Source organism: Leptinotarsa decemlineata, unplaced genomic scaffold, assembly GCF_025532065.1.
Source record: "Leptinotarsa decemlineata unplaced genomic scaffold, Ldec_3_MD MMD2_P_RNA_scaffold_9, whole genome shotgun sequence".
Classification (NCBI taxonomy): domain Eukaryota; kingdom Metazoa; phylum Arthropoda; class Insecta; order Coleoptera; family Chrysomelidae; genus Leptinotarsa; species Leptinotarsa decemlineata.
The window spans coordinates 14,168,485-14,196,091 of NW_027412536.1; the positions used below are offsets into that span (position 1 = coordinate 14,168,485).

The 27,607-nt window shown below is 33.7% G+C and overlaps 1 protein-coding gene across 2 annotated transcripts; it reads left to right on the plus strand.

Moving 5' to 3' along the window:
* Positions 1 to 611: 611 nt before the first annotated feature.
* Positions 612 to 27,607, plus strand: LOC111505892 (putative fatty acyl-CoA reductase CG8306). Of its 2 annotated transcripts, none has more exons than XM_074170665.1 (9): positions 612 to 1,009; positions 15,829 to 16,069; positions 19,174 to 19,446; positions 19,933 to 20,131; positions 21,863 to 22,045; positions 23,353 to 23,602; positions 23,668 to 23,770; positions 27,109 to 27,263; positions 27,320 to 27,607. In XM_074170665.1, the coding sequence occupies exons 2-9, from the start codon at positions 15,833 to 15,835 to the stop codon at positions 27,456 to 27,458; spliced, it is 1,539 nt and encodes a 512-aa protein (XP_074026766.1). In that variant the 5' UTR covers positions 612 to 1,009; positions 15,829 to 15,832; the 3' UTR covers positions 27,459 to 27,607. The 2 variants fall into 2 exon arrangements, with proteins under 2 accessions (XP_074026766.1, XP_074026765.1); XM_074170664.1 differs by lacking the exon at positions 612 to 1,009 and adding an exon at positions 5,932 to 6,062.

Consider the following 27,607-nt stretch of genomic DNA (forward strand, 5'->3'; position numbering starts at 1 on the left):
TAAAATTGACCTGTTCTTTCGATTCTTCGTATTGTTTACTGGAAGGAAGATATTAAGGGTGGGAAGTTTTCAAATTGAAAATATACATACAGACACGTGTTTCTGGCTATTGACCCCATCAGTGCGGTGCAGCCAAGTGCAAGTGCAAGCCAGAAACGAGTGTTTCCGGTTTGCAAACTTTCCTATGAGTTCTAGTCTAATTGTTTCTTTTCATTGATTAACATTGTATCACCCAATATCCATCATTCATTTTCGTTTCATCTTGGACCCAAATGCCACGCATGTTGTAATAGGTGCACCCGTGATTAAGTTGAGAGTTGTTTTTGTCATCACAAGCTCTCCCGACGATGTTACGAATCCGCAACCAAGTGTTGCCTACCATTTACACTTGGCTGTACCATACTGACGAAGACTAAGTAGCCAAAAACACGTGCCTGCTGTTCGCCCACTAGTATGCTGAAATACCAATTTGTGAATTAAGTTTTCTTTCATCTCGTAGATAGAAACGCTCGTGTCCTTTAATAAACTCTCACTACCCACTGGTGACTAATATTCCGGATTACGTACATGAAGTTAGACACCTGTACAATACAGAGTATGTATTCCGTTACCTATTCGCCAGATTCGCGTATTTGTTGATAAACACATAAAATCTGTACAGTGGTGCAAAGTGCAAAGCAAAAGGCCACCGCCCCACTACCTTGTACCTTGTCAAAGATTGATGGCACACAAGATATTCCTTTTCCTTTGGAAGTTTACGGTTAACGTTGACACTGTTGACAGTAAGCCGGACTACCAAAAGAAGTAACAAAGTACAAAATAATTTTCCCACCTTTGTCTCATTATATTTTTATCACTTTATTATTCATAACTGAGTTTAAACTAGAAGTTGATTTATTCAGTAAAAGATACTGCAACTGGACTGAAAATCTGTGTAGGTACCTTGATATCTTGTTCTAAAAACGTATAACGGTGAATTGAATATTGTGCATTTGGATATACAAGAAACGTAAGTACTTACATTTGTTATGTTTTAAGAGAAGGAAATAATGAATATGCACACCTATATGAAATTAAAACAATAGTTCCTCAATATGTCTTAAGCATACACTCCAATATATTTTAAACCTGTCATTCATCAAGACAGTTGACTAGACTGTTATTTGGGGTCCTAATAGATTCAGAAAAAATATGTATTCAGATCAGCTATTTGCTCCTATTATTATTATACTTATCGGGAGTACTTGTTCAACATCGAACCTAGAATTTTTTGGAAGGTTAGAAAATGATGAAACTACTTGATTTTGTGCTCCCCCAGAATTTCCAAAAATTGCAAGGAATATTTTGAAAAATGAATTTATATTTTATTTTCCAAATCAACCGTTTTTCTGTACAGAACTAACTATATTATTCAGGTTACCTCTCCGGACGGTCCTAGAACACTTAACATTAGTTGCACAGTCCGGACTTGGAAATGTTTGTCTACTGAAATATCACCCAGCACCTCAAGAAATTGCTTTTTAATACGAAAATTTGATTATACAACAAATTCCAGAAGTACTGATGGAAATATAGTCACTTTCGAATGAATTTTTAAATGACCTGCTTGGTAGGTACTCCGAAAACTGTCTATCAGTGGTCGATTCAACCAAATGAAATCGATTTCTACTTTGCGACGAATCTTCCAAATGGAAGACGTTGCACAGGTGCCTGATGGCTCTCTGCGCAGCATTAGCTGGGTTAGGTGTTGTTTTTCTGCCACACTTTCCTACAAAGTCGTAGGTTCACACGAGAGGCTAGGGGTAAGGTGGAAAGTAATTCCATTAAATTCAAAAAATAAAAATGAGTACTATTCTTATCACTCCCAATTTGATTTCAATTTAAAAGCCACCGGTAGACAGCTGTATCAGCCTATTGGGCAGGCGGTCCTCGATTGAAGACAAAATGTGAATAACCAAGAAAAGTACTTGATAGAAATAACTGCGTAAACGCAAGTGAGACATAAGTGGAACCATCTAATGGTGTGATATCCAAGTTAGCTTGCCAAGTTTTTATGTCGGCGTTGGTGGTTTGGCCAATACACTGACAATTGCATTGGCAGAAATTTGGGAAGCTTTCCTGGAATGTCATCAGAAAAAAGAATCCACATGTTTCTAGAAATGAAATAAAATCAAGAAAGGTTAATGCAGTCAAGTTGCTGGAAAATAATTCCATGAAATTCAAAAGATGAAAATGAGTACTATTCTGATCATTCCCAATTTGATTTCAATTTAAGAGCCACCAGGTATATATCGCTCCGTGTTCTGTGTATTTTATCCCCATGAGGATTATTCTCACTACTTTTTCTCATTTGCCATTTTCTGGTGATGTCAACTAGACTAATTAGTTCGAACTCTGTTTCACTTTATATAGGGATGAATGTTCCAATTTACCTGATTTGGCACTATTACCTGAGCTGCCTCTGTTATTCTACCTGGTTTGTCCTGTGCTGAGTTTTTCTCAGCAATAGAGGTAGAATACCAGAGGCAGCTCAGGTAATAGGGCCAAACAAAACAGGTAGTCGGGTAGTCGAGCTAACACAGATAGTGACAGCTAATCATACTTTGTCCGTGAGAATCTATATATATATATATATATATATATATATATATATATATATATATATATATATATATATATATATAATTGGACCTCTGTCGTTGGATTGGAAAAAGAGGTCCTATGAAGTGGCCTGTCTGATCTCCTGACCTGAACCCTCTGGACTTATTTTTGTGGGAACATCTCAAGTCCAAGATTTTTGTGACTCACCCTAAAAATTTGGACGAACTACGCCAAAGAATTGTGAATGAGTGTCGTCAAATAACTCCAGTTATGCTGAACCATGTCAGAGACGGTTTTCAGTCAAGATTGTATTATTGTATGGAAGTCAATGGAGGACAATTTGAACATTTCATTTAAACACGTAGATTTGATTTTTTTGATTGTAAGCATGATAATAAAACAATTCAATTTTTTCAAGGTGATTTTTTGAAGATTTTTCAAGTTTGTAATAAGGGATTAATAAAAATGGGCTTGTACATATAAAAATAATCAAATTATTTTAGGTGGCTCATTTGAGTTGCAAAATTGATTTTTGGCGAAAACGGTTCATCAATTTTACGTTTTTCATACACCGTCGTAAAGAGGCTTCCAAAACCTTTCAAATAAAGTATTAGCCCCTATTAGGGGGTTGCTTGTTCAAGCCTAAAATATACTTCAAAAGATTTCCCCCAAACAAAATCATTCAACGTGTTTCGGGAAATTTTTCCACTCACTATGGGATAAGAAATATACGGGGTGGCTCGTCCGAGATGGAACACCCTATATATATATATATATTATATATATATATTATATATATATATTATATATATATATATATATATATATATATATATATATATATATATATATATATATATATATATATATATATATATATATATATATATATATATGGCATTCCAGGTGGCATTCCAGGTTGACTTCCCAAATTTTTGCTACCGCAGTTGTCGGTTGATTGGTTGATTGGTCAACCCACCAACACTGACATAAAAACTTGGCAAGTTGAATTGGATGTCGCACCACATATATATATATATATATATATATATATATATATATATATATATATATATATATATATATATATATATATATATATATATATATATATATATATATATATATATATATATATAGTAATCTCTCGCTAATCCGCCACCATAAAATCCGGACCATCGGCGGATTACTGGAAACGGCGGATTATAGTGTCTAGGAACAAAAAAATAAAAAACATATGTAGATATTTACTCATATGCAGATATATTTTGTATTAGTATGTAGGTTTACAAAAATGAATTGAAATTAGAAAATAAACCGACACGTAACTGATTACTCAGGTTTTGAAAAATACTGGTCTATTTTGGCCTGTTTTTTGCCATAATAAATCTTCGTAATTACTTGATCACGCATTTTACGTAAATTTCTAACTATATCGTATGTCATTCCATTTTCCTGAGCCCATTTAATGCAAGTGTCAACACTTTCCAAAGCGTCCTCTGATTTGACAGTGCAATCTACATGTACCGACATTTCGTCTGATGAGCTATCAAAGGATGAGTCAAATGATTCATTTACAAGCTCATCTTCGGTTAAATGTGTCTCATATATTTCTGGGTTTTCTTCAAACCAATTTTCAACATTTTCACGTGTTAAACCTGCATTAGGATTTGTTGCAAACTGTATCAATTCCTGTAATGGAATTAGATCCTCTTCTTCCCAAGTGTCATCATCTTCACAAATTCTAGGCCACAATTTTTTCCATGATGATTTTATTGCTCTTTCTCCAACTTCGTCCCAGGCATCAGAAACTGTAAAAACTGCATCTTTGATATTCAACATTTTCAGAGTTTCAGAAATGTTTGCCTCTCGACTTTGGCGTTAAGTAAAATCTTCTTTTTGTAATTGTTTTTCATCATTTGTATCACATTTTGATCCATTGGTTGGAGCAGAGGCGTACAATTAGCAGAAAGGAAAAGTGTTTTTATACATCCGTCACTAGATGATAATTCGTCATTTGGGCCGTGTCCAGGAGCATTATCAAGCACAAGAAGAGCTTTCTGTGGTAGATTTAGCGACTTTAAAAATTTTTTCACCTCAGGCACGAAAACATGATGAAACCAGTCGTAAAACAAATCTTTGGTTACCCAGGCTTTATTTTGACTCATATAAACAACCGGGAGATTTATGTTCTTGAATGGCCTAGGGTTTTTTAGATTTTCCAATAACTAAGAGTTTCAACTTATGACTGCCACTTGCATTTGAACAAGGCATAACGGTTATCCACTCCTTGGATACTTTTCTGCCTGGAGCAGACGTTTCACTTCTGTGAACATACGTTTTATGTGGTAAAAGTCGCCAAAATAAGCCAGTTTCATCGGCATTGTAAACTTGATCCGCCGCCAAATTAAGCTCTTCAATTTTTTTCATAAAAACTTCAAGAAATGGTGATACAGCAGCCTCATTGCTGGACAATTTCTCTCCAGTTATGGACAGCAACCTGATTCCAAATCTTGCTTTAAATTTTGTAAGCCATCCTTCACTAGCTCTGAAATCATTTTTCTTATAAATTTTCTCATAGAACTGGAGTGCTTTCTGTCGCAACACTTCAGCAGTTATCGGTGTGTGACGTTGACGCTCTTGTAAAAACCACAAAAAAAGTGTTTCTTCCAACTGTGGATATTCACCAGTTCTCATCGTTTGGCGTTTTCCTATTCCAGACTCGGCGTTAGTGACATAGTTTTCGATCTTATTTCTGTTCTTCCGAATATCGTAAACTGTTGACCGCCCAATATGAAACTGATTTGCTATGTCTGTAAAAGGCACACCAAAATCCACTTTCTTTAAGATTTCCATCTTTTCCATTAAAGTTAAAGTTTCGTGCTTTCGTTTAGTAGATCGCGATTGTGGTGAAGAAGCCATTTTTTTGCTAATCAACAACAAGAAAGAAAGACGCGCGACCGTTCGTTTTTGTTCCTAGTGGCGGACTAACGAGTACATAGTTGTTTAAGACTAAACGGCGATGTATAGAACATTCCAGAAAAAAAAGAGAGGGAGGTGATTGCGGCGGCGGATTACCGAACCAAACTCGTTCAATAACGGCGGATTACAGAGAGTCTATAGATTGGATCAACTTGCGAAAAAACGGCGGATTATAGTAGTTGTCGGATTATGGATTATATATATATATATATATATATATATATATATATATATATATATATATATATATATTTTCGGAGAGGTGCATATGATGTGTCCAAGTTCAGATGAAAAATATCATACCCCTTGCCTCTCATGTGTACTTACCACTTTGTAGGTGGAAGCTGAAGTGATGAAACCATCATGCACCTGTGCAGTGTCTTTCGTTTGAAAGATTCGTCGCAAAGTTCGGGGACTAATAAACATTCCGGAGAGGTGCATATGACATACCCAAGTATCTATTCGACGGTTTCTTTTCAGTATGTAAAATTTTCGTCTTATCCTACAATCCATATTATTGTCATAATGTCTCCTACTATCACTCACATGAGAGATAATGCGACTATTTTATGTTCTAGATGTCTGACCAATATATGACTTCACTTTCATGTAATTCAATGTTTATTAGAGTAATTGTTTCGAGAGGAATTTTTTTCAGTTTATGTCCGAAAGTTAGTTCTTTGCATTATCTACATATCTTTGTAAATTGTTTATTTTGAAATTAAATGCTATTTTCCTTTCTTTGGAAGATTTCGACATTCATCTGCATAGAAATGGAGAACTAGAAAGCCAAATCCTTTCCCAATCACAATTAGGGGAAGGTGGGGTAATCACGGACGCGGGGTTATCGCGGACGTGTATGTTTTACTATGATAGAAAAGAATGAAAGATATTCCGAGTAACGCAATCGTGAGTCTATCCCAGACCTAGTGCTGTGCAATAAGTGGTGAAATGACGATGCGCTCGTTTTACAAGGTATGTTTATGTAAAGATTTATCAACAATTTCATATATATTTTTTACTAAAATTGTATAGGTGTATAATATTTTAGGTATTACAGAGAACTATCACATTATTTTTTCGAATTAATGTATCATTTAACAATGTTTTTAGGGAGTAATCGCGTGCACCACGCTATTCTAACCTCAAATAAAAATATTGGTTTGTGGTATTGTGTGTGTCGGCTAATGACGGATGATTTTAGGGGGGTAATCCCGGCCATCCGGCCCCTACACACCGTATAATTCATATAGTTTATTTCATATCCTATTGTTTGTTTTGTACCAGTACCTCTATGAAAGATATCTTGAAAGAAAAGAGAGTCAGAAGTTTGTAAGTACCACTAAAGGTAAAAAAGGAGTGAAGAATCTTATATTATTTTCCGATGACAGCATTCATACAAAGGCTCAAGAAAAGGACATACCGTGCAAAAAGAAAAAGGCCAATGAAGGAGATGGGAAGGAAAACGAGTATTATTGCCTAGTTTGTCATGAAAAGTATGAAGATCCACCTAATGAAGACTGGATAAAATGCTAAAAATGTAATTTATGGGCTCACGAAAACTGTACGAGTGGTGGAAGTACATCACGAACCTTTGTTTGTGATTTCTGTTCTGATTAGACTATGTTCGTAATTACCCAACAGACCATTCGCAATTACCCCACGTGTTGTGGGGTAATCCCGGACTACAATTTTTTGTTTTTGTATTAATATTTTATTTTATATGGAACATTTATCTACGTTGGGTAAGAGAACATAAGATTGATTCGTTTTAGTTAACTTTTAGTAATAAATAGCATTCATAATCTTAACTGGTTTTGTTTAATTTCAGTTCTTCCTTAGGTGTTCGCAATTACCCCACTTTCCCCTATATAACTAATATTTAAAATATAATCAATAAATATTTTTTTTGTTTATTAGATTTTCAACTCCCTCCTGGGGAAATCTCACACAAAGTAATAAGATACCACGAGGGGCATGGGAAGAAGCTCTTCTTAATCTAAAATCAAGAACGGTTATTGCTGACTGGCTTAGGTTAGTTAATACATCTGATACCAATAATATGTGAAAAATGTTAATTTCACAAATCGTTGGCCCTCAGCACTGCCTAAGCGCTGGAAACTTTTACGAAAACTAATCACTTCTCCATCATCAACTTTATATAATGACCATATTCAAATGGTTGTTTTGATCGATATTTATGCCCTAATGATAAAATTACACATTAATGGTTCAAATTACTTCAAAGAAAAATAATTGGATGCCATCAGTGTTATTTCTAATATAATTATATGACCTTCATGTTGTAAAAATACTTTGAAAAGAAAACTAACTTGAAATTGAATGGAATCTTCGCCTAGTCAATAAAACCAGTCAACAAACAAATTTTTTGCGCATGGGTTTTACTTAATATACAGTGAATATAAGCAAATATACAGGGTGGCCCACCACATTCGCCTCGGTATTTTTACGAGAAATAAAGAGAGTTAGGGAAAAAATGTAAGCACAGTTATATGTGACTCCCAAAAAAGTTACATAGCAATGTTATAGTTTTTCTTATGAAACACCCCTTTTTTATATTTTTAGATACTATAAAAAAATAAAGGTGAGTTACTATTATATTTTCCATACTTAAAACTGACCGTTTCTGAGAAATTTCGAGAAATTTAAAAATACACACCATGTAACTGTAACGAGCTGCTCGTGCATGAATGTGCTGCTCAGCTCAAAGGTTAAAGTTAACTACCACATTAAATTTTTAATGCAATATTATTCCGAATGGCGAAAAAAATTGCCTCAAAATTTGGACATACATTTAATTAAATAACTTCTTTAAGTTGAATGGAACACCCCGTATTTGGTGGCGTAATTTGACGCAGAAGTAGATTTCCTTCAAAACTATATCAGGGTTCCCTATACCTATCTCTTCTGGTTTATACACAAAAGTCAGTCGGAAGCTGAAAACTCTACGACAAATATCGTCTTGCTCTGGTGGTCGAGAAGGACTACATCAGGCTTATTAGCTTGTATAAGTCTGAGGGTGGGGAACGAAGAGTTCCAATAAATTCGGCACTTTTCGTCTCCCACAACGGATTCAATATCCCCAGGAGCGTAGGGCAACACAGGTGTCTCGTCAATACCGTAAGAGTGCTGTAGATGGTAATGTAGCACTCTTAGGGCCGAGTTATGTCGATGGATATAGGCCGAGACCGCTGTTATGTTCTTAGTTTTATTACTCTCCAATCAAACTTCATTTAAACTTATTACCTATTTTATTGAGGCTCATTATACACACGTGGTTGTAGGTTAGTTCTCTGTCACCTGTCGGCTCCTCATGGAACACCTAATATAATTGTATTAGATTATAATAAAATAAATGACACATGTAACAACCACATATGCTGGAAATGCTGATAGCAAATGCATTGGGGTGTCAAGCGCCTCGCGGAAGGCCCTGCACCTTGTGCCAGAAACCTTTAAACCCTTCACGCGACTGCGGTAAACCAATGTGTTGAAGACACCATCCTGGCAAGCCATGACGAACCCCTCAGTTTCCGACTTCAGCCCACTCGACCTGAGGAAAGCGAAAGTCAGGCGCTTTGATAAGCCAAAGTTTCCAATGTTATTGAAGAAGACTACATGCATTGGCGTATCCTTGTGTTTCCGCAGAAGTGAGGTGATCTCTGCGGCTTTTATATGAGCTTTTTGCTGAACCGATTCCAACTTGATGACAGAGTTGTGGTCACCTCGTTCAGTGTCGAAAACTAAATCGAGTTCATCATCGGCTCGGACAGCTGCCCTAAAGAGAAATGCTCCAAGTCCTGCTTTCTCATGGTCACGAATTATGCAGAGAAGGGGATCCGAACTTCAAGATTATTATTATTATTATTATCGATAAAATATATTTTAATACTTATTATCCTATATTATCCTATTCCTGATGAACACTCTTCCGAACCAGAAAACTGTACACACCTCTGCAACTTTTGATGCTTTATAAAGCTCAGATCAGACCTTCTTTGGAGTATTGTTCTCATATATGGAGCTCTGCCCCCATACATACCTTGAAGTTGTTGGATTCCATCCAGAAAAGAGCCATTCGCCTGATTGGAGACGCGAACATCACATGCAACCTTAATAGCTTGAAACATCAAAGAAGAGAAGTGTTCAAGTGACTTGGTACATTTGATTCCACATATCAGAAATACGCGACGGACTGTGGCTACTCATCGTTTTGAGGTTCAACTCAGTACACCTCGAACTTCACTATTTAAGAAATCTTTCATATAGAGAACTGCGTTTATGTGGAATAAACTTCCTGAGAACGTTTTTCAAAATGGATTCAGCGATTCAAATTCAATGTGAATCTTTACTTTCGCACAGGCATCGCTTTGAGAGCGCCTTAAGGATTTTTCTGTAGTGCTTGTATTTTGTCCTTAAAAAATATTCCGAATGAGACGTAGGTATGTTTATATGTGTTCCATAGTCTCGTGAGAGTTTTCAAAAGTTACGCTGTTTTTGAACTATTATTTACCAATTACTTCTGATCCCTTTGATCTGGTTCAGTATTTGTAATACCTGCCCATCTAAATTAAATATTTTTATTGCATATTCATATGAAAATCCAATATGACTTTTTCCCAAATTTTGTAGAATGCTAAGTTGTTCATTTAAAATTAATTAGTTATAACTAGTAAATTTTATTGGATTTAAATGTTTCTGGAGAATAATAAATGAGTCGTTATAACCTCATTATTGAAATTCATATTAGTTGGGTGTTACTGGTAGGCACCTGAATTCAAGCACTCATATGTGACGTCAAATCTCGTTTCTCACAGCAACCATAATGGAGTAATGGAAAAATATCTTAACCTGCGGAAACACAGAATGGATTATAGAACAAAAAACTTCATCTTTTGATGGATAGATCAAATCACAGCGAAATAGAAAAACCAGTGTTATTGTACATTTGTAGCAGATATTACTGAAAAAAAGGTTTTCACCTCACCATCAAACCGTTATTACCATTATTTCAAATTGTAATTCCCGTTAATAAACATTGAGATGCCACTGATACAAATAAATACTGAACAGTCACCGTAACTTTGGTATTTTCAAAAGCTTTATGATATGCCTATCCTCAATATCTTGGATTCCATTCTGATTACATCTAAAGTAATATCGAGAAACCAATATGAGTTTTCTGAAAATCTTGGGATTGGGATCTTCTGCGATCTGAGCAACGTTCGACTGCGTTAATCATCAAATCATTGATAAATTGAAAAATGAGGTTTCTGATCCTGCCCCAGTTGGCAATTATTATTCTCGATAGCCTCATCAATACCGATAAGTAAAGTTTTCGACAAAATGTAAAGTGTTTTGGATGGTTTCCGGTTTTTCCGTGGTCTTCTTTGGTTATAATCTCCAAACTTTTCGACCTACGGCACTCATCTTCAGTGGCGTGATAGAAGTACTCTTCTTGACGTGTCAACTGACAAGTGTCAAGTGTCAGTTGACACATCAAGAAGAGTACTTTGACCACCTCACTGAAGATGATTGCCGCAATTGTAGTCGAAACGTTTGGAGATTATAACCAAAGACCACTGCAAAACCCACAAACCACCCAAAATATTGACGCCAGCCGTAAAAGCCTACATTCCTATAAAATGTTAAGTCTTCATTATCAGGTAAATTTGCCTGATGTAATCCAAATACAGGCAAATTTACCTAAAGCCACAGAAGTACCTGTATTGAGGCGTTCAGACCGTATAAAAGGACACACAACAGGATGACACGTTCAGATAGAATAGTGCCTAGAGGATGACAGCTCGACCAGCTGTCGAAAGCGCTCGCAGATAATCAAATAGAAGTCATAGAGCTTCAAATATATATATATATATATATATATATATATATATATATATATATATATATATATATATATATATATATATATGCAGACCCCACGCACAGGTATATCCTTCTGTGGGAATTCTATATTTATTTGGAAATTGACTCGTACAATTTGTATCATTGAACAATGTATCTTTGCCAATAAATACTATTATTAATATTATATATATATATATATATATATATATATATATATATATATATATATATATATATATATATATATATTAATGTAAGAATGATTTATGCAGTCAAGCTGCTGGAAAATAATTCCATGAAAATCAAAATAAATAGTCAAGTACTTTTTGATCACTCTCATATTGATTTCAATTCAAGAGCCACCGATAGACAGCTGTTTCAGCCTATTGGGCATCGTCAGTACCGGGCAGGCGGTCCTCGATTGAAGACAAAATGATAAAAACCAAGAAAGTACTTGATAAAAATAGCTGCGTAAACGCAAGCTAAACATTAGTGGAACCACCTATTGGTGTGACGCCCAAGTCAACTTGCCAAGTTTTTATGTCAGTGTTGGTGGTTTGACCAATCAACCGACAACTGCGGTAGCAGAAATTTGGAAAGCTAACCTGAAATGCCATCGGAAAACGAATCCACATGTTTCTAGAAATGATATGAAATCTAGAAAGTTTAATGCAGTCAAGCTGCTGGAAAATAATTTCATGAAAATCAATATAAATAGATAAGTACTTTTTGATCACTCACATATTGATTTCAATTTAAGAGCCACCGGTAGACAGCTTTTTCAGTCTATTGGGCATCGTCAGTACCGGGCAGGTTGATAGGTCAAACCACCAACACTGACATAAAAACTTGGCAAGTTGACTTGGGTGTCACACCAATAGGTGGTTCCACTTATGTTTCACTTGCGTTTACGCAGCTATTTTTATCAAGTAATTTCTTGGTTTTTCTCATTTTGTCTTCAATCGAGGATGCGGTCAACTGCGACCCACTGACGTTCAGTGTTTGTCTTATACAACTTTTTTTTTTGAAAAAAATTGAAAAAGTGCATTTCTAGATCGAATTTAACAAAAAGTTACTTGAAAAAGTTGTGTCTACGGCAATTTTATATCCATATGCCAAATTTTATACAACTATTGAATAATATTAAGTATAATTATTATTACTACTTAATATTTTCATTATTATTATCGTGAAAATTCACTACTGAGGAATACACCTCTAAAAGAAAATGGTAAAGATGATATAAAGATGAGATAAAGAGGTTCAATTCAGAATCTTAAAACTGAACAAATACAAAACATTTAAAAAATTAACGCGAATTGTGGAGCTGGTGCTTATGATTTATAAGAGATTCTATATCTGGGTTGAAAGTTGAAAGCTTTAAACGCAGGTCACTTTTCAGACTGAGCCTATTTCTATATTTATTTTTTAAATATACCAAAGTGGAGAATGACCTCTCACACAAATATGTGGTTGAAAACCCCATCAGCTACTTTAAGGCAATCCACCCAAATTTATCCCGCAACCCACTGGTGGGTCGCGACCCATAGTTTGGGAACCACTGCATTAAAATAACGAGATTTTGATGTCCGTTTGGTGTTTGCATTCTGGTTTCAAGGAGAAGGAGAAGAAAATTTAAAGTTTCCGTATAAAATTTTATGGACAGATGAGGCAACGTTCTCTTCAAATGGAACAGTATGTTCTCAAAATTGCCGATGGTGGGCCCAAGAAAATCCCAATTTCACAGTTGAATGTGGTGATCAGTATTCCGTTAAAACTAATGTATGGTGTGGGATACTTAACGACCAAATAATTGGGCCATTTTTCTTCAGGGAAAATTTATCATCCGTCGGTTATCTCAACCTTTTAAATAATGAGGTTAGTGAAGTTTTAGATGATATGCCTTTAAATATTAAATACGACCTATGGTATCAGCTTGATGGCGCACCAATTCATCACACGGTTGCTGTAAAACAATCCCTCCAACAAATGTTCAGAGGCAAAGTTATTGTACGTAACTGGAAACATTATTGGCCACCTAGATCACCCGACTTGACGCCTTTAGACTTTTTCTTGTGGGGTTACCTGAAACAAAAAGTGTACCGAAGTAGACCATTCACTGACATACAACATCTGGAAAATACCATTCGCGAGTGCTGTGCAAATATAAATCCCCGATTTATTAAAAATGCAGTTACAGATGTCTGTAGAAGGACCATAATTTATATTGAACGTGGAGGACGACATACTGAAATGTAGGCTATAAGTGTTTGACAACCTCATTTAGATCAATAAGTAATTTTTTGTACCCATTTGTATTTTCTATAATATTATTTTTATTTAAAATTTATAATAATAATAATAGTTCTATCGAAATTATTTGCATTTTTTTTAGTTGCCTCTGCTTTTTCGGAATCAAAGGTTTGTTTAAGAAAATAGCCAAGTGATTGAAACTTTGCACCAGTCATGTTAAAATTTTTAGAGCACATTTTTAATTTATCTCTAAAAATTTCCGTATAAGTAAAAATGTATCAGAAAAGTTAAACTCCACGATGAGTTTGTTATGTTTACATGAATTGATGACAATTAACCGAACTTGTTTTTTAAAATAAAGGGGATATCTGTCAAAAATAAGCAAAACGTTAACTTTATCCTAGTTGCATAAAATTTGGCATGTTGATATAAAATTGCCGTAGACACAATTTTTTCAATTAACTTTTTGTTAAATTCGATCTAGAAATGCACTTTTTCAATTTTTTTCAAAAAAAAAGTTGTATTAGACAAACACTGAACGTCAGTGGGTCGCAGTTGGCCGCATCATTTTAAGTTAAATTTAAATCACAAACAAGTGCCGAAGTTAAACTTCATTGAAACTTTTCGAAAAAAAAGTTTCACAATTTGAAAAATTAGCTTCATTGCTCCATATAATATTTCTATTATAAAAGTTTGGATCTTGTCTGCATTCATTCATAAACCACCGACTGGTCTTAACTTATAAGGAGAAATCTTACGTTTCTTCAGAATTCGTTGAATAACAGATGGTGAAACGACTATTTCTCTAGATAAATCTCTGATGGAATTATTTTGATTTACCTTAAAGTAGGCTAGAACGCCAATTTCTGTTTCTTCAGATATTACAAAACGTTTTTTAATTCTCTTCTCAAAAATGTTTCCATTGTTAGGTCGATTAGGTAATTCACGATCGTGGAGTGCTATTTTTCTGGCAAACCAAGTATGATTCTAACATATCACATTTTTCTTGATGGGAAAACGGCATTTCGAAAAATACAGTAGTTGACAGTTACCATAATTTATGACATTGTCATGATATACTTGAAAATATTTGACAAATAGTATTTCAACAAAGTTTCAAGGCCACTTGATTACTCATAATAATTCTATTTTATCGAATCAAACTTTTTTTTTCAACCGCATTAATATGATGCTCAAGTATTTTCTGTTCTGTACAAAAACGGCTGCAAAGTTATCGTTATAGCAGACATATTTTGATTCACAAAATAAATACGGCTAGTTGAATGGCTTTGAGATTGAAATATAGCGCAATTTTTTCTTTTTGCTGTTACGAGTAGTAACAAAATATTGTCTTGAGTACCTTAATTGGGTGTTTGGACAATCCTTTTAGTTGTCAAAACAAAAAATTTTTTGTACTAGTGAAATAAATGAATATTTCCACGTAAGTTGTTCATTTTCAACTTTAGGAAGAAAGATGGTATGCGATTTGTTGTTGACAATGTTTTCACGAATCAAAATGCATGATAAAATATAGGGTATTTCATTCAAAAAAATATAATTTTATGAAATATTTTGAAAACGCGACTGTCAATTTTTTTTTGTTTTCGTCATTGAGAAGATCATAGTGCAATAGTGGCAATAGTGCAAACTTAATTTGGAACACCCTGTATAACATGTGCACAGACAATGATAGTTTGGTGCATATTCCTATGTTTCAAAAAAGTATCAAGTTTTTATTATATCGCTTAATATTTTTAATCAATTTTCATGAATAATACATGCTGCAATATTATCATCAACCTCCAAATGTGATTATCCTTGAAATACCTTTGGAAAATAAAAAATCGATGAATAAGATAATTTCAGATATTTTATTCAACTTTATTTATGTCCTAGATATATGGTATTTATGTCGGGAAGAATATTTACATAAAATGGCAAGCGAAGTGGATTCAAAACCTAACCAGTTTGTTCTTCTTTATGTTGAGACATTTCAGATTTTTATTTATATTAAAAGTGTACTTGAATAAAATTATATTTTAAATTTACGACACACTAAATAACTTCATTTGTAAATTGGGATGAAACATTATGTTGCAGGGAAATGTCATCAGAAAATGGCCTTAGAAGTTTCTACTCTGGAAAGAGTATTTTTATAACGGGAGGCAGCGGATTTGTAGGATTATGTCTCTTGGAAAAAATCTTGAGGACGATTCCAGATCATGGAGACATTTACATCCTAATGAGACCAAAAAGAGGTAAAGAAATCGCTGAGAGGTTGGAGGAAATTAAAAAAAATCAAGTTTTTGAAACTATTTTGAAGGATAAGACTGTTGACGAGGTAGGTTGAAGATTTTATTATGTTTTCATGAAAAACATTTTTTATAACTGTGCTTTATCATAGGAGCAGAATAATTAAATAACTAGATTTACTCTGGGCCTGATATATAGATTATGCTTGAATATCTAAAATTTGGAATGGGAGACAGTTGCACATGTGCATTTCACTGAATAAAGTAACTCACCAAACTTGATACTACCATTGAACAACTCCTCTATAATAAAGTTAATTCATTGGTTTCTAATAAGATTGAAAAAAATTAACTTGCATTGAGAAAATTAATGATATATCTAGTTACACTAAACTTTTAGTCTAGTGCTTCTTTTGAAAAACATTAAATGTCTAACCAAAAATCATTAAGCCGTTAGGAACGCCACTCAATAATAATGGGCTCAGTCTCTATAATAAAAGTATCACTAGAAGTAGTTCTCATTTGGATGGGTGATTCTTTCAGAATCACTCAAAATAGCTCATTGAAATCGATAGCATCCCTTTCTTAGGTGATATTATTATTTTCAAAGTGGAAACAAATATCAATCCTCTAGCTTTCACTGCTCAGAATGACTCAATTTATGATATGATAAAAACGATATTTTATTTGTTTATTTATTTGAAAATAGAATCACCAGCTTAAAAAATATGAATTGATAAGTGAAAAGCGTTGGTTACCAAAATTTCAAAATTGATCTACATGGCTGACTAATTAGTAAATATTTTACTTATATTTGTTTTTTCATAATTGTGTTCAGGTAAATTGTGTTTGAAATAAAGCAGGCTATAAATATTTTTTAAATATTCGAATCAACTGTTGATAACCTTTGTAATAATAGTTTTCATATCAAACGACCTAACCTGACTAATTGTATGCACTCTGTCGTCTGTTTGTAAAGTAGTTATGGATTTGATTATTATAAATAACATAGGTTAGGTTAGGTCAAAAGTGGGTGGATCTATTCGACCCGCAAGGGTTTATTGTGGCTCACACCTATTCATACTTGACCAAATAAACCCAGCTTCTTAACGAAGCCGATTAGTTTGTATGGTGAGTGGTCTTTCAGGTCAGATGGTAAGAGTATGGCTCTACCAAATTCTGAAAACCTGATTCGGTCCCCAGCGGAGCAGGCACAAAGTAGGTGCTCTTCTGTTTCATCATTTTCCAAACAGAGGTGACACACTCTGACTTCTGACACTCCGAGTCTCTGCATATGATGATTCAAATGACAGTGACAGTTCAATGTTTGTTTGGAAAAGCCTAAAGCGATGCCATGACAGGTTTTGGTCCGATAAAGCTGCTTGCCGCACCCTCCTTTGCAAGGAGGTCAGCAGCCTCATTGCCTTTCAGACTAGAGACAATCTGTTGAGACTTCCTATCGAGGAGAGTAGTTTTTGGCAATTTGCCACCAATTTAGACGTTGCTCGGAAGGAGCCAAGAGCTTCCAACGCATGTTGACTGTCCGAGAATATTTTTATTGACTTGTGTATGAGGTTGGATTCTTCCAATCTCTCCGAATACAATTCAGTAGCCTAAATTTCCCTTGAAATACAGTCGCATAGGTTCCTAGGCAGGTTGATATCTGTCCTGGGTTTGCGACTGAAAACACCAGCACCAGATGTGTTTTTGATCCATATGTGAACCAACAACTATCTGCTCTTAATATTTCTTTCTCCCAGAGGATCCAATCCTCTCTACTCGCAAACAGTACTTTATAAGACAGATCGTAGTTGACAGTTGGAGGCATAAAGTCAGAGGTCATTTTCAGAATGATGTGACTTCCAGTGACAGTCTGTTGTACTCTGCATTAAATTGATTTGTGCAATTGGCAATGTGCACAAGTCTATATGCAGTCCACCTAACCTCTCCAGAAAAATGTGGAGAGGAGGTAGATCTAGAAGGATCTCCATGGCCGCTGACGGTGTGGTACTGATGGCACCACTGATAAGCCAGACAGGCCTGTCTCTGTAAGCCAGAGAGCTTCGCCTGGGCCGTTTTCTGTAAAACCTTCGTTCACCAGGCAATTGCACTATAAGTGATCATTGATCTGACAATCATCACATAAATCCAATGGATTTGTTTGGGACCTAAACCCCAAGTTTTACCACAAATCCTTCGCATTGTCCATAGGGACAGTCTGGCTTTTCCAAGTGAGCACTTCAGGTGAGTTTTATATCAAGGACAATGCCAAGATATTTTACCTTCGTTCCAAATGGAATGACCTCACCATTGAGGGAAAGTGGCGTTAAATATTCCAATTTTCTCCTCCTGGTGAAGGGGATTATCACAGTTTTACTGGGGTTGACAGACATCTGCTCCCTCAGACCCCAACTGTGAATAATGTCCATCTTACTTTGGAGGATATTACAAGCTACGCTTCCCGACGTAGATCTTGCCAAGATGCAAAGGTAATCTGCATAAGCGTGCAGATCTACTTTTCTTCTATCGAGGGCATCAAGCAGATTATCTATCAGGAGCGACCACAGAAGGGGAGATAATACCCCACCTTGAGGTCAGCTTCGGGTGACTTGAACCTAATGGCCACCAGCATGGCATAAATCCAGCCGATTATGGTCGATTCTGTACCTTTCCTAACCAGAGATGATCCTATAAATTTAGGTAGTGCATTATCAAATGCTCCTTCAATATCGAGAAATACAGCAACCGCAATCTTCTTGTTGTCAAGGAATTGGGAAATTTTCTCTACAAGGTTGTTCAATGCTAACTATGTCGATTTGCCCGTTTTATAACCATACTGGTGGTTATTCAGATGGGATGCATATAATGTCACCCTCCTGATGTGTCCGTCCAGTATCCTTTCAAGTCCTTCCAACAGGAAGGATGTAATGCTGATTGGTCGTACCAATTTAGGTATATATCCCACCCTTGCATATCATACTCATTTAAATAAGTTGGTGATAAGTCATTCACCAAAAATACAAGTATTAGTTAGAAAGTAAATTCGTTTTTCAGTTTAGTATTTCTGACATTAAATTTTTTGGAGCTAGTCTGTTACAATCTAATATAATTCTCATAACCCGGTTTTGTAATTTTTAAGGTAGCAATTATATTTAAATCAAACAAATATAGCAAAGTTGGCCAATATTTTCAGATATTCTCAAAGGTGAAAGCAATAGCTGGTGATGTGAGTCAGGACAAATTGGGAATTTCACCAGCGGATCAACATATTCTGACAGAAAACGTAAATGTCATATTTCATTCAGCTGCCACTTTAGATTTCGGTGATACCCTTAAAACTACGGTAGACATCAATTTGTTAGGAACGAGAAGAGTAATCGATTTGGCCAAAGAATGTAGAAATCTAGCAGCTTTCGTACACGTCAGTAGTGCTTATGTCAATGCTTGGAGAAAAGAAGCTGATGAGGTATGAATTTTTTATGTAGCAAATATATAATCTACAATCAGTATTTTGGTTGGGAAACTTCCAGAGGAAGGATGAAAAAAACTATAATAAAAACTCTTTGTAAAAATATATTAGGTTAGGTTAGGTTCATATGAACATTGAATTTCACGGATCCTTCGACAAGTTTATGAAAATAGTCTAGCTTTGCGTAAACCTTTTCCGATGTTCCAGGTGAGACTAATTTGCTAGATCTTCCACTTCCACTGCAAATGGAACGTAATTAATTAATTTTCAAATTTAAAAATGTCCTTATTATTTTACTGTTCATTTCAAAATATTCTTCGCAAATTTAGGAATAGTCTATTGTAATATTTCACGTGAAAATTGTAGTTGTTCATCTTGTGTAGTTAACGTCTGTTATCAATAAATTTCTGATAGAAAATCTGTTTTATAATACAGATGTAATCAATATTCTTGATTGTCACATGCTGTTATTTTTTTTTCAAGATTGTTTATCCCTTATCAAAAGCTGCTGAAGAAATAATAGGTCTGGTTAACAAACTCAGCCCTGAAGAATTGATAACAGAAACTCCTCGAATATTGGGAGATCATCCAAATACATACACTATAACCAAACACTTGGCTGAACTTGAAGTTCAAAAATGTGAAAAGATATTTCCCTGTGCTATAGTTCGACCTAGCATGAGTGAGTATAAATAAATAAATGGATGTCATGCAGATCAAAACATCAAACTCAAAAATCAAAATCGACTGAGTAATTGATGACAGCAATTTCATTCAAATTTTTTTTGTTTTTATATCATTAAATGTCATAATAGAATATGAAAAAATATTATTAGCACTATAATTTTATTTTATCCCATAAGTACCTGATTATGTATCAGCTGCTTGCTGATTCAAAAACTTCACTAGAAAATAATTTGCTTAAACAATGTTGAAGAAATTAAGGATCCTGTTATTATTCATGCATGCCAATATCTATACATAAATATTAATCCCATATTAATCATATTGAATTCTCACAACTGGTTCATTTTAATGATGAGACTCCTTTTTATGGTTAACGTAAAAAGAGACAACTGTTCAGGGTCGTGGACAGGAAGGGGTACAAAGGGGGCAATTTCCCCCTTCCCTTCGGCTGTTTTATTTTCGTATGACACATATCAAGAGTGTCAGTGCAAAAGTTCATATGTAAAAATCATTGTCATTGGAAAGCATAACAATTAATTTATCATATAATATTTCATTTTGTGGAAACAGTAGATGGAAATAAAATTATAATCAGTTTTTATGTTCTCATGTAAAGTACAAATTTCTATGTACGACCTTTTGCACTTACAGTATCAATATAAATTGTTCATTCAATATAGGGATTATACATATTAGACCTCTTACCCAAGGAATATATCTTGAATAAGTCACTGCAACTGTCATTACTGGAGTATAGAAAATCCACATGTGATTAAAGGTGATATTTAATTAATACTAGCAACCTACCCCGGCTCCCTGCTTGAAAACAAAATGTGAACAACCAAGAAAAGTGCTTAATAGAAATAACTGCCTAAATGCAAGCGAGATATTTCAAAAGAACCACCTATTGTTGTGACAGCCAAGTCAATTTGCCAAGTTTTTTCATCTTTCATAAATTTTTTTTTTTAATAAAAAGTATCCTATGTTACTTCTAATACCTCCAAGGAGTGTACAATATTTCATGATGATCGGCTGAGTAGTTTTCGCGTGAAACCGTAATAAAAAAAAACTTACATTCGCATTTATAATATTAGCAGGGATTCTGACAAATTGAATATTTGCATGTATTTAAAAAACAAATAATTGGTTTTCTTTTCATACAAATTCTATATAAAGAATTAAACATTGAGAATCCATTAAATGTTTGCCACTGCCTTCAGATATAATACGTTTAAATTGCATCTGTTGATTCACACCTTAACAGTTGTCACACAAGTTTCACAAAGAATTATTCATTACTGGAGTTTTTTGTGGAGCAAGCTTTCAGTGGTTTTCATTATTTATCCAAAAATGTGCAAAAAGTGCTGATGAAGATATTGAATTATTAAGTTTTATTTATTCATGGTTGCTAGCATTAACAAACAAATAATGAACTTTGAATTAGGGAATTTTTTCAAACTTTGCTGGTTCTGAGGTCTCCATAGCAACATATTTATGTATTGGTGTTTATTGATCTCCATGGCAATTTTTTTACTTATGTGATCAGATATTTTCAGAGTACTCTTCATTCAACTCATGGATCAACTTTACCTTTACCTTTACTTTACCTTACAGAGTTTACTTAACTTCAGTATTAAAGCTTCATTTCAATGAAAATATTCACCTGAATCACTTCCTCACTAAAGAATAAGAAAATGCGTTTTTAATGTAATTTTTTGCTCTGCAGTAGTTGGATCTCTAAAAGAGCCTGTACCTGGGTGGACAATTAGTAAAAATGGACCTCAAGGATTTTTTATGGGTGCAGCAAAAGGAGTAATCCGAAGATTGCCTACCAGAACAGATATAATTTATGACTACATACCAGTTGATATTGTTGTAAACAACTTATTAGCAGCCGGTTTTTATGTAGGTTAGTTCAAAACACGATTATATACTTTCTAGATGCATATTTATGTTATTATTAAGCAAATAAATTGATAAATTGATATCTCTTGCCTACAGATATTACAATAAAATTTTTCTAATGAGTAATACAGTCCAAATTTCTTTTGGAAAATTAACCTGGAACGTGATCAACAATGAAATTTTGATAAAAATAAAAACCTATTATTGAAATTCACAGGCCGAACAATCTCACATATTTTTTCTCAGAAAAATATATTACAATTGAACATGTAATGACAGTTCATTGTCCAAACTTTTTTATAGAGAGTGTCCCATAAGTTCTGATGGAAACTGAAGGATTTGAAAGAAGATGTATAGGAGATCATTTTGTTACAAAAGAATTCTAAAAAACCCAAAGTCATTTATACTAGAAATCAGTTTCAAAAATAAGGTATACACTCCTTTGAAGTTATATTCAGAAGAAATAAGACAATATGTGATGTGGTAGTGTGGAATGCCACAAGGATCGGTTTTAGGTCCTATGCACAATTCAATAGTCTAAATTTATCAAGTCTATTAACAAAATATTTTCACAAATGATAACATTCTATTATATTCTAGCACCCATGCTGAAGATATGTAACTTGATATCAATAGAGTAACAAATTTTAAGATCTGTTAAACAAGATTACTTATTGAATCAATTCCAATTAGAAAAAGGTGGATACCAAATTGTAGAAGTTTAATCATTGATGATGATTCTCTTGATAAAATTGATAGAATTGATACATACTTTCAATTAATTTTCAAAAATCTACCTACATACTTTCTATGCATTTTCAAATATCTAATTGTAATTTGGGAAAAAATTCTACAAAACAATGAGCTAAGTGTTTTTTTTACATAATCCAACACATACAAATATGGTTTACATATTTAATTACATGAATAATGAAAATGTATTTATAGAGTAATTAATCAGACACTTATAAATCGATTGAAGTAATAATTTATGTGCATATAATATTAGATGTGAGGACACATGTGGAACTCCTTGTCAACTACATATGCTCTTTGTCTCATGTAAATTTGTTAATAAGGTTTTTTGCTTGGAAAAATGCCATTATGTATAGTGGTTGATGATTATTCTCTTTCTATATATTTCTGGGATGTAAATATTCAAAGTACTATTTATCCATTTTTTATAAAAAAATAATGAAATTTTATTGCTCATTCTGAAAGAGTGGGGCAATCTGGTTCATTTTGCCAGGTGCCAGAGTTGTTTTCTCTTTATGCTGATTTGAACAACTCATCGTATTTTATCTTCTTTAGGTCAAACAAAACCTCCTAATGTGGCAGTTTACCATGCAACATCAAGTACAAGAAATTCATTCCGTTGGGGATTAGTGGAACACAAAATCAATGACTACTTACATCAGTATCCTCTGAAGAATGCAGTTTGGTATCCATATCTGAAATTTATTCCATCATTAACTTGGTTCAAAATATCGGCATTGTTTGTCCATTTCTTTCCTGCTATAATTTTGGATACTGTTACCCGTCTCACTGGAGGTCGTCCTATGTAAGTATTATTGCTGAATAATACTGTGATAAAGTTACAGTCATATACTTTTATTCATTTTTTAGTTTGATGAAACTACACAGAAATGTAAATTCTTCACTTGATATGTTGGAGAAATTCATTTTTTCAGAATGGAAATTTTCCGCAACCAAAACTACTGCATTGCAGGTAAATATAAATATAAACATTAAATGAAACTCATAACTATATTTTTATTTTGAAATTCAGTTTCAATTGTTTACATGAGTTCAAATAATATATAAAAATATTAATGATGGTAAAATACATTAGCTTTTTCTTTTTTTTTTCTAATTGATTCGGCCGTTACTTGATGAAGATCCATAGTAAAAACTACCCCTCACGATTTGATCTCCACAAACTTTATTTGAAAAATATATCACATGTTTCGCTAGCACAGTAGCTTTTTCAAGTAATTTATACTTCAAGATGTTCTTACATAAATATTTATATTAATATGGAGGTAGTCTCGTTTATGATTATCTCAGTATATAAATTTTAATGTAAGAACAACTTGAAGTATAAATAACTTGAAAAAACTACTGTGCTAGCAAAATATGTTGTGATATATTTTTCAAATAAAGTTTGTGGAGATCAAATTGTGAGGTGTAGTTTTTTAAAAAAAATATATCATTTGTATCTTTCAAATATTAAATTTTAATATGGTACACTGGAAACACTATTTGAAAACCCCTGAAGTCTCAGCAAATTGATTGTACCGAGATATATAGCCAAGAAATCTCTTAGATCTTTACCCATTAGTTAAAATACAGGCTTCCTTTTCAATAAAAAATATAAAGAAATAATACTCTTGTTAGGTAGTATCATAATCATGATAAAAGGCAATCAATCAATTAGAAAATTGCAAAAACAAAAACTGAATTTGGATACAATAGTTTACCTAGTAAAATTAAATCAATGGAATACAAAATTGATTTCTTTTTTTTTCTTAACAAAATAATATGATTCTGTTTTAATTGTGATATATGTTGTAGTGGTAAAGTTGATTTTACAGTTGGACTTCAATTATCCAAATCAGTTGGGGTCAATCCTAGTCAGGATAATAAATTTAGATGATTGTTGATGTAATGGAATTGGCCGATACTAGATGAAAACCCATAACGTATTCAAATAATACTTTATCCTCAGATTTTCGTTGAACAGTTTATAAAACCACAACAAATGTTTCACTATACAACAGTTTCTCACAATACAGTGTTACTGTATACCAGATAATTGTATTTTCACAAAAAAGGCTAATTTCAAGCTAAAACACCCAAAAATGATTTAAGTGACTTGAAAAAAATAACAACTCTCATACACTATTTCTTTGTTGTTATCTCTTTGTGAAATCTCTCTGGAAATAACCCACCAGAATTCCACCTTTAATAATAATAATAATAATAATAGCTTTATTGTGCATAAATTACACACAAAAGGTAAGGGTTAGCCAATGGCTATCTTCCACCCCTCCTGCTAAGTAATACAAATAACATTAATGAGCAATAAGGTAATTACCTAATATAATTCAATTTTCTTCAGCGGCAAAATTAAAAGAAAGAATATGATAAATACATCTCAGTTTGCAGAAAAGTAAAGGAAAACACTACACTATAATACATTACTCCATGCTGGTCAACAAAGTTGATTTCAAATGATGTTTCACTTCATATAAAGATGAATTCAGGAGAGGAATTATCCTGTTCAAAAATAACGGTGCCAGATAGGAAATGCATCCTTCGTATTTAGATGTAACATGGCTTGGAATGTTGAAATTATTGAACCTGGTATTGATGCTACGGATATTAGAACGACGTACTATAAGCTCTAATAAATACAGGGGTATTTTGTTTTTGATGAGTTCAAAAAGAAATATTGTGATCAGATATTCCATTCTACACTTTATGTTCAATTCTCTCAATCCTATCAGAAAAGGAGTAATGTGCTCTCTATAAGGTACACAGCAAACAAAACGAATACAAGAATTTTGAATGCGTTGCAACTTTTGTCGATTATATTCCGGTAGAAAATTATAATACACTGGAGCGCAGTATTCTATATGTGGATAGATGAGGGATTTGACTAGTTTAAGTTTCATTTCGGTTGATAGTTGATATTTAAATTTTTGAAGTAATTTCAGTTTGAAGAACGCTATTTTAAATATATTTTGGACATGGTCATTGAAGTTCAAGTTTTGATCGATAATCAATCCGAAATTTTTCGTTGAATCAACCCATTCAATGTCCGTTTGATTCATTCTGAGACTATGTTGTTTGATCTGAGAAGTCTGTCTCTGAGGGCCTAAGCAGATTGCAACAGTTTTGTTTGGGTTGATACGCAAGCCATGTTTTTCAGAATAAACTTGAGTGTTTTGAAGATCTTCGTTAATAATGCTCACATGGTTTTCTATATGTCAAATCGCAAGGTGAATATAATTGAAAATCGTCGGCATATAGGTGAACTTGACAAAAGTTTGAACATGATGGAAAATCAAAAATGAAAATTACAAATAATAAGAGCCCAAGAATACTACCTTGGGGTACTCCAGAAATAGTCTCTTTAAGGGTTGAGCATAGCAGGCTATTATCAAGCGTTACTCTTTGTGATCGACCTCGGATATACCTATTCATTAATTCCAAAGCTCTTTCTTGAAACCCTATGAATTTTAATTTCGCCAGAAGAAGCTGAAAATTGACAAGATCGAAGGCTTTGCTTTGATCCAGGAGAACTAGGATCGACGGTATAGATTTATCACCATAAGTACATATATCATTTATGACTTTCAATAGAGCCATATGTGTACGATGTTTCGAACGAAAGCCAGACTGTTCTTCTGGTAAGATACTATTGAAATCCAGGTATTGCCTGATCTGTAGAGAAAGTATTTTATCAAAAAGTTCGGAAAATGTAGGTAAGATGCATATGGGACGAATATCATTAAAACTTTTAGGTGTGGATATTTTAGGTATCGGAATGACATTGGCAATTTTCCACAATTCAGGAAATGTACCTGTTCCCAAAAATTCATTGAAAATGTGTTTTACTTCCTCTATGCAGAAAGGCAACACAATTGTTATCATTTTCAGACTAATATTATCTAAACCCAATGCCTGCGATTTCAGAGATTTCAGAGCATCCCAGACATGATCACTAGTTATTTCAGTAAATGAGAATTTCAAGTTACTTCCCAGAAGGTTATTATTATAGAATGATAGTAGTTCCGCATTTACGGAGGTATTAACGGCAACATTCAAAAAATAATTGTTAAGTAAATCAGGCTCACGGAGTTCTAAAGGAATATTATTCGTTTTGAGAGTCGATTTCGTGCATGCACCCCAGTCGCTGAGATAGCGCCACATCGTCTTAACGTTATTTTTATTTTTGTCAAGCACAAATTGCATATAGGCAGATTTCTCACGTTTCACGGCTTCGTTGACCTTTAGTCGAGGAGTAGAAACATATTTTCATGAGTCTCTTTAATTTTACAGGGTTGGCTTAACAAAGATGATCAAACTGATTTCAATTTAGATATCAGTAAACTGAATTGGATAAGTTATTTCAGTGATTTAACATTAGGAGCTAGAATATTTTTGAACAAAGATCCTATAAAAACTCTCACAGTAGCTAGAGGGAAGGATACTATGTGAGTATCATATGGAGGTTATGAAACTATATTATTATTATTACTTTTTTTTTCAGTTTATACGCTATTCACTTGGCTTGGCAAGCAATGCTTTTTTCATTGTGCTGGTACGTTTACGCTTGCCTTACCGGACAAACAATGTATTCATCTGTTCTGATTGTACCAGTATTCTTATTTTTATTCAATATGTTGTAATATGTAATATGGTTCATAATATTAGTGGCAAGGACTAATATTTAGCAAGGTATCATATTTAATATTTTCAGATCTGATATTTTTGTATCTTAGGATCATCCCTATATTTGTTCGTACGTATTGTTAAAATTAGATATTTGTTTGATAAA

Coding starts and splice junctions, on each gene's coding strand:
- LOC111505892 (XM_074170664.1), top strand. CDS start 5,947: ATGCACCTGTGCAGTGTCTTTCGTTTGAAAGATTCGTCGCAAAGTTCG. Junction 16,070..19,173: donor AGGATAAGACTGTTGACGAG/GTAGGTTGAAGA, acceptor CAATATTTTCAG/ATATTCTCAAAGGTGAAAGC. Junction 23,603..23,667: donor CTCACTGGAGGTCGTCCTAT/GTAAGTATTATT, acceptor TTCATTTTTTAG/TTTGATGAAACTACACAGAA.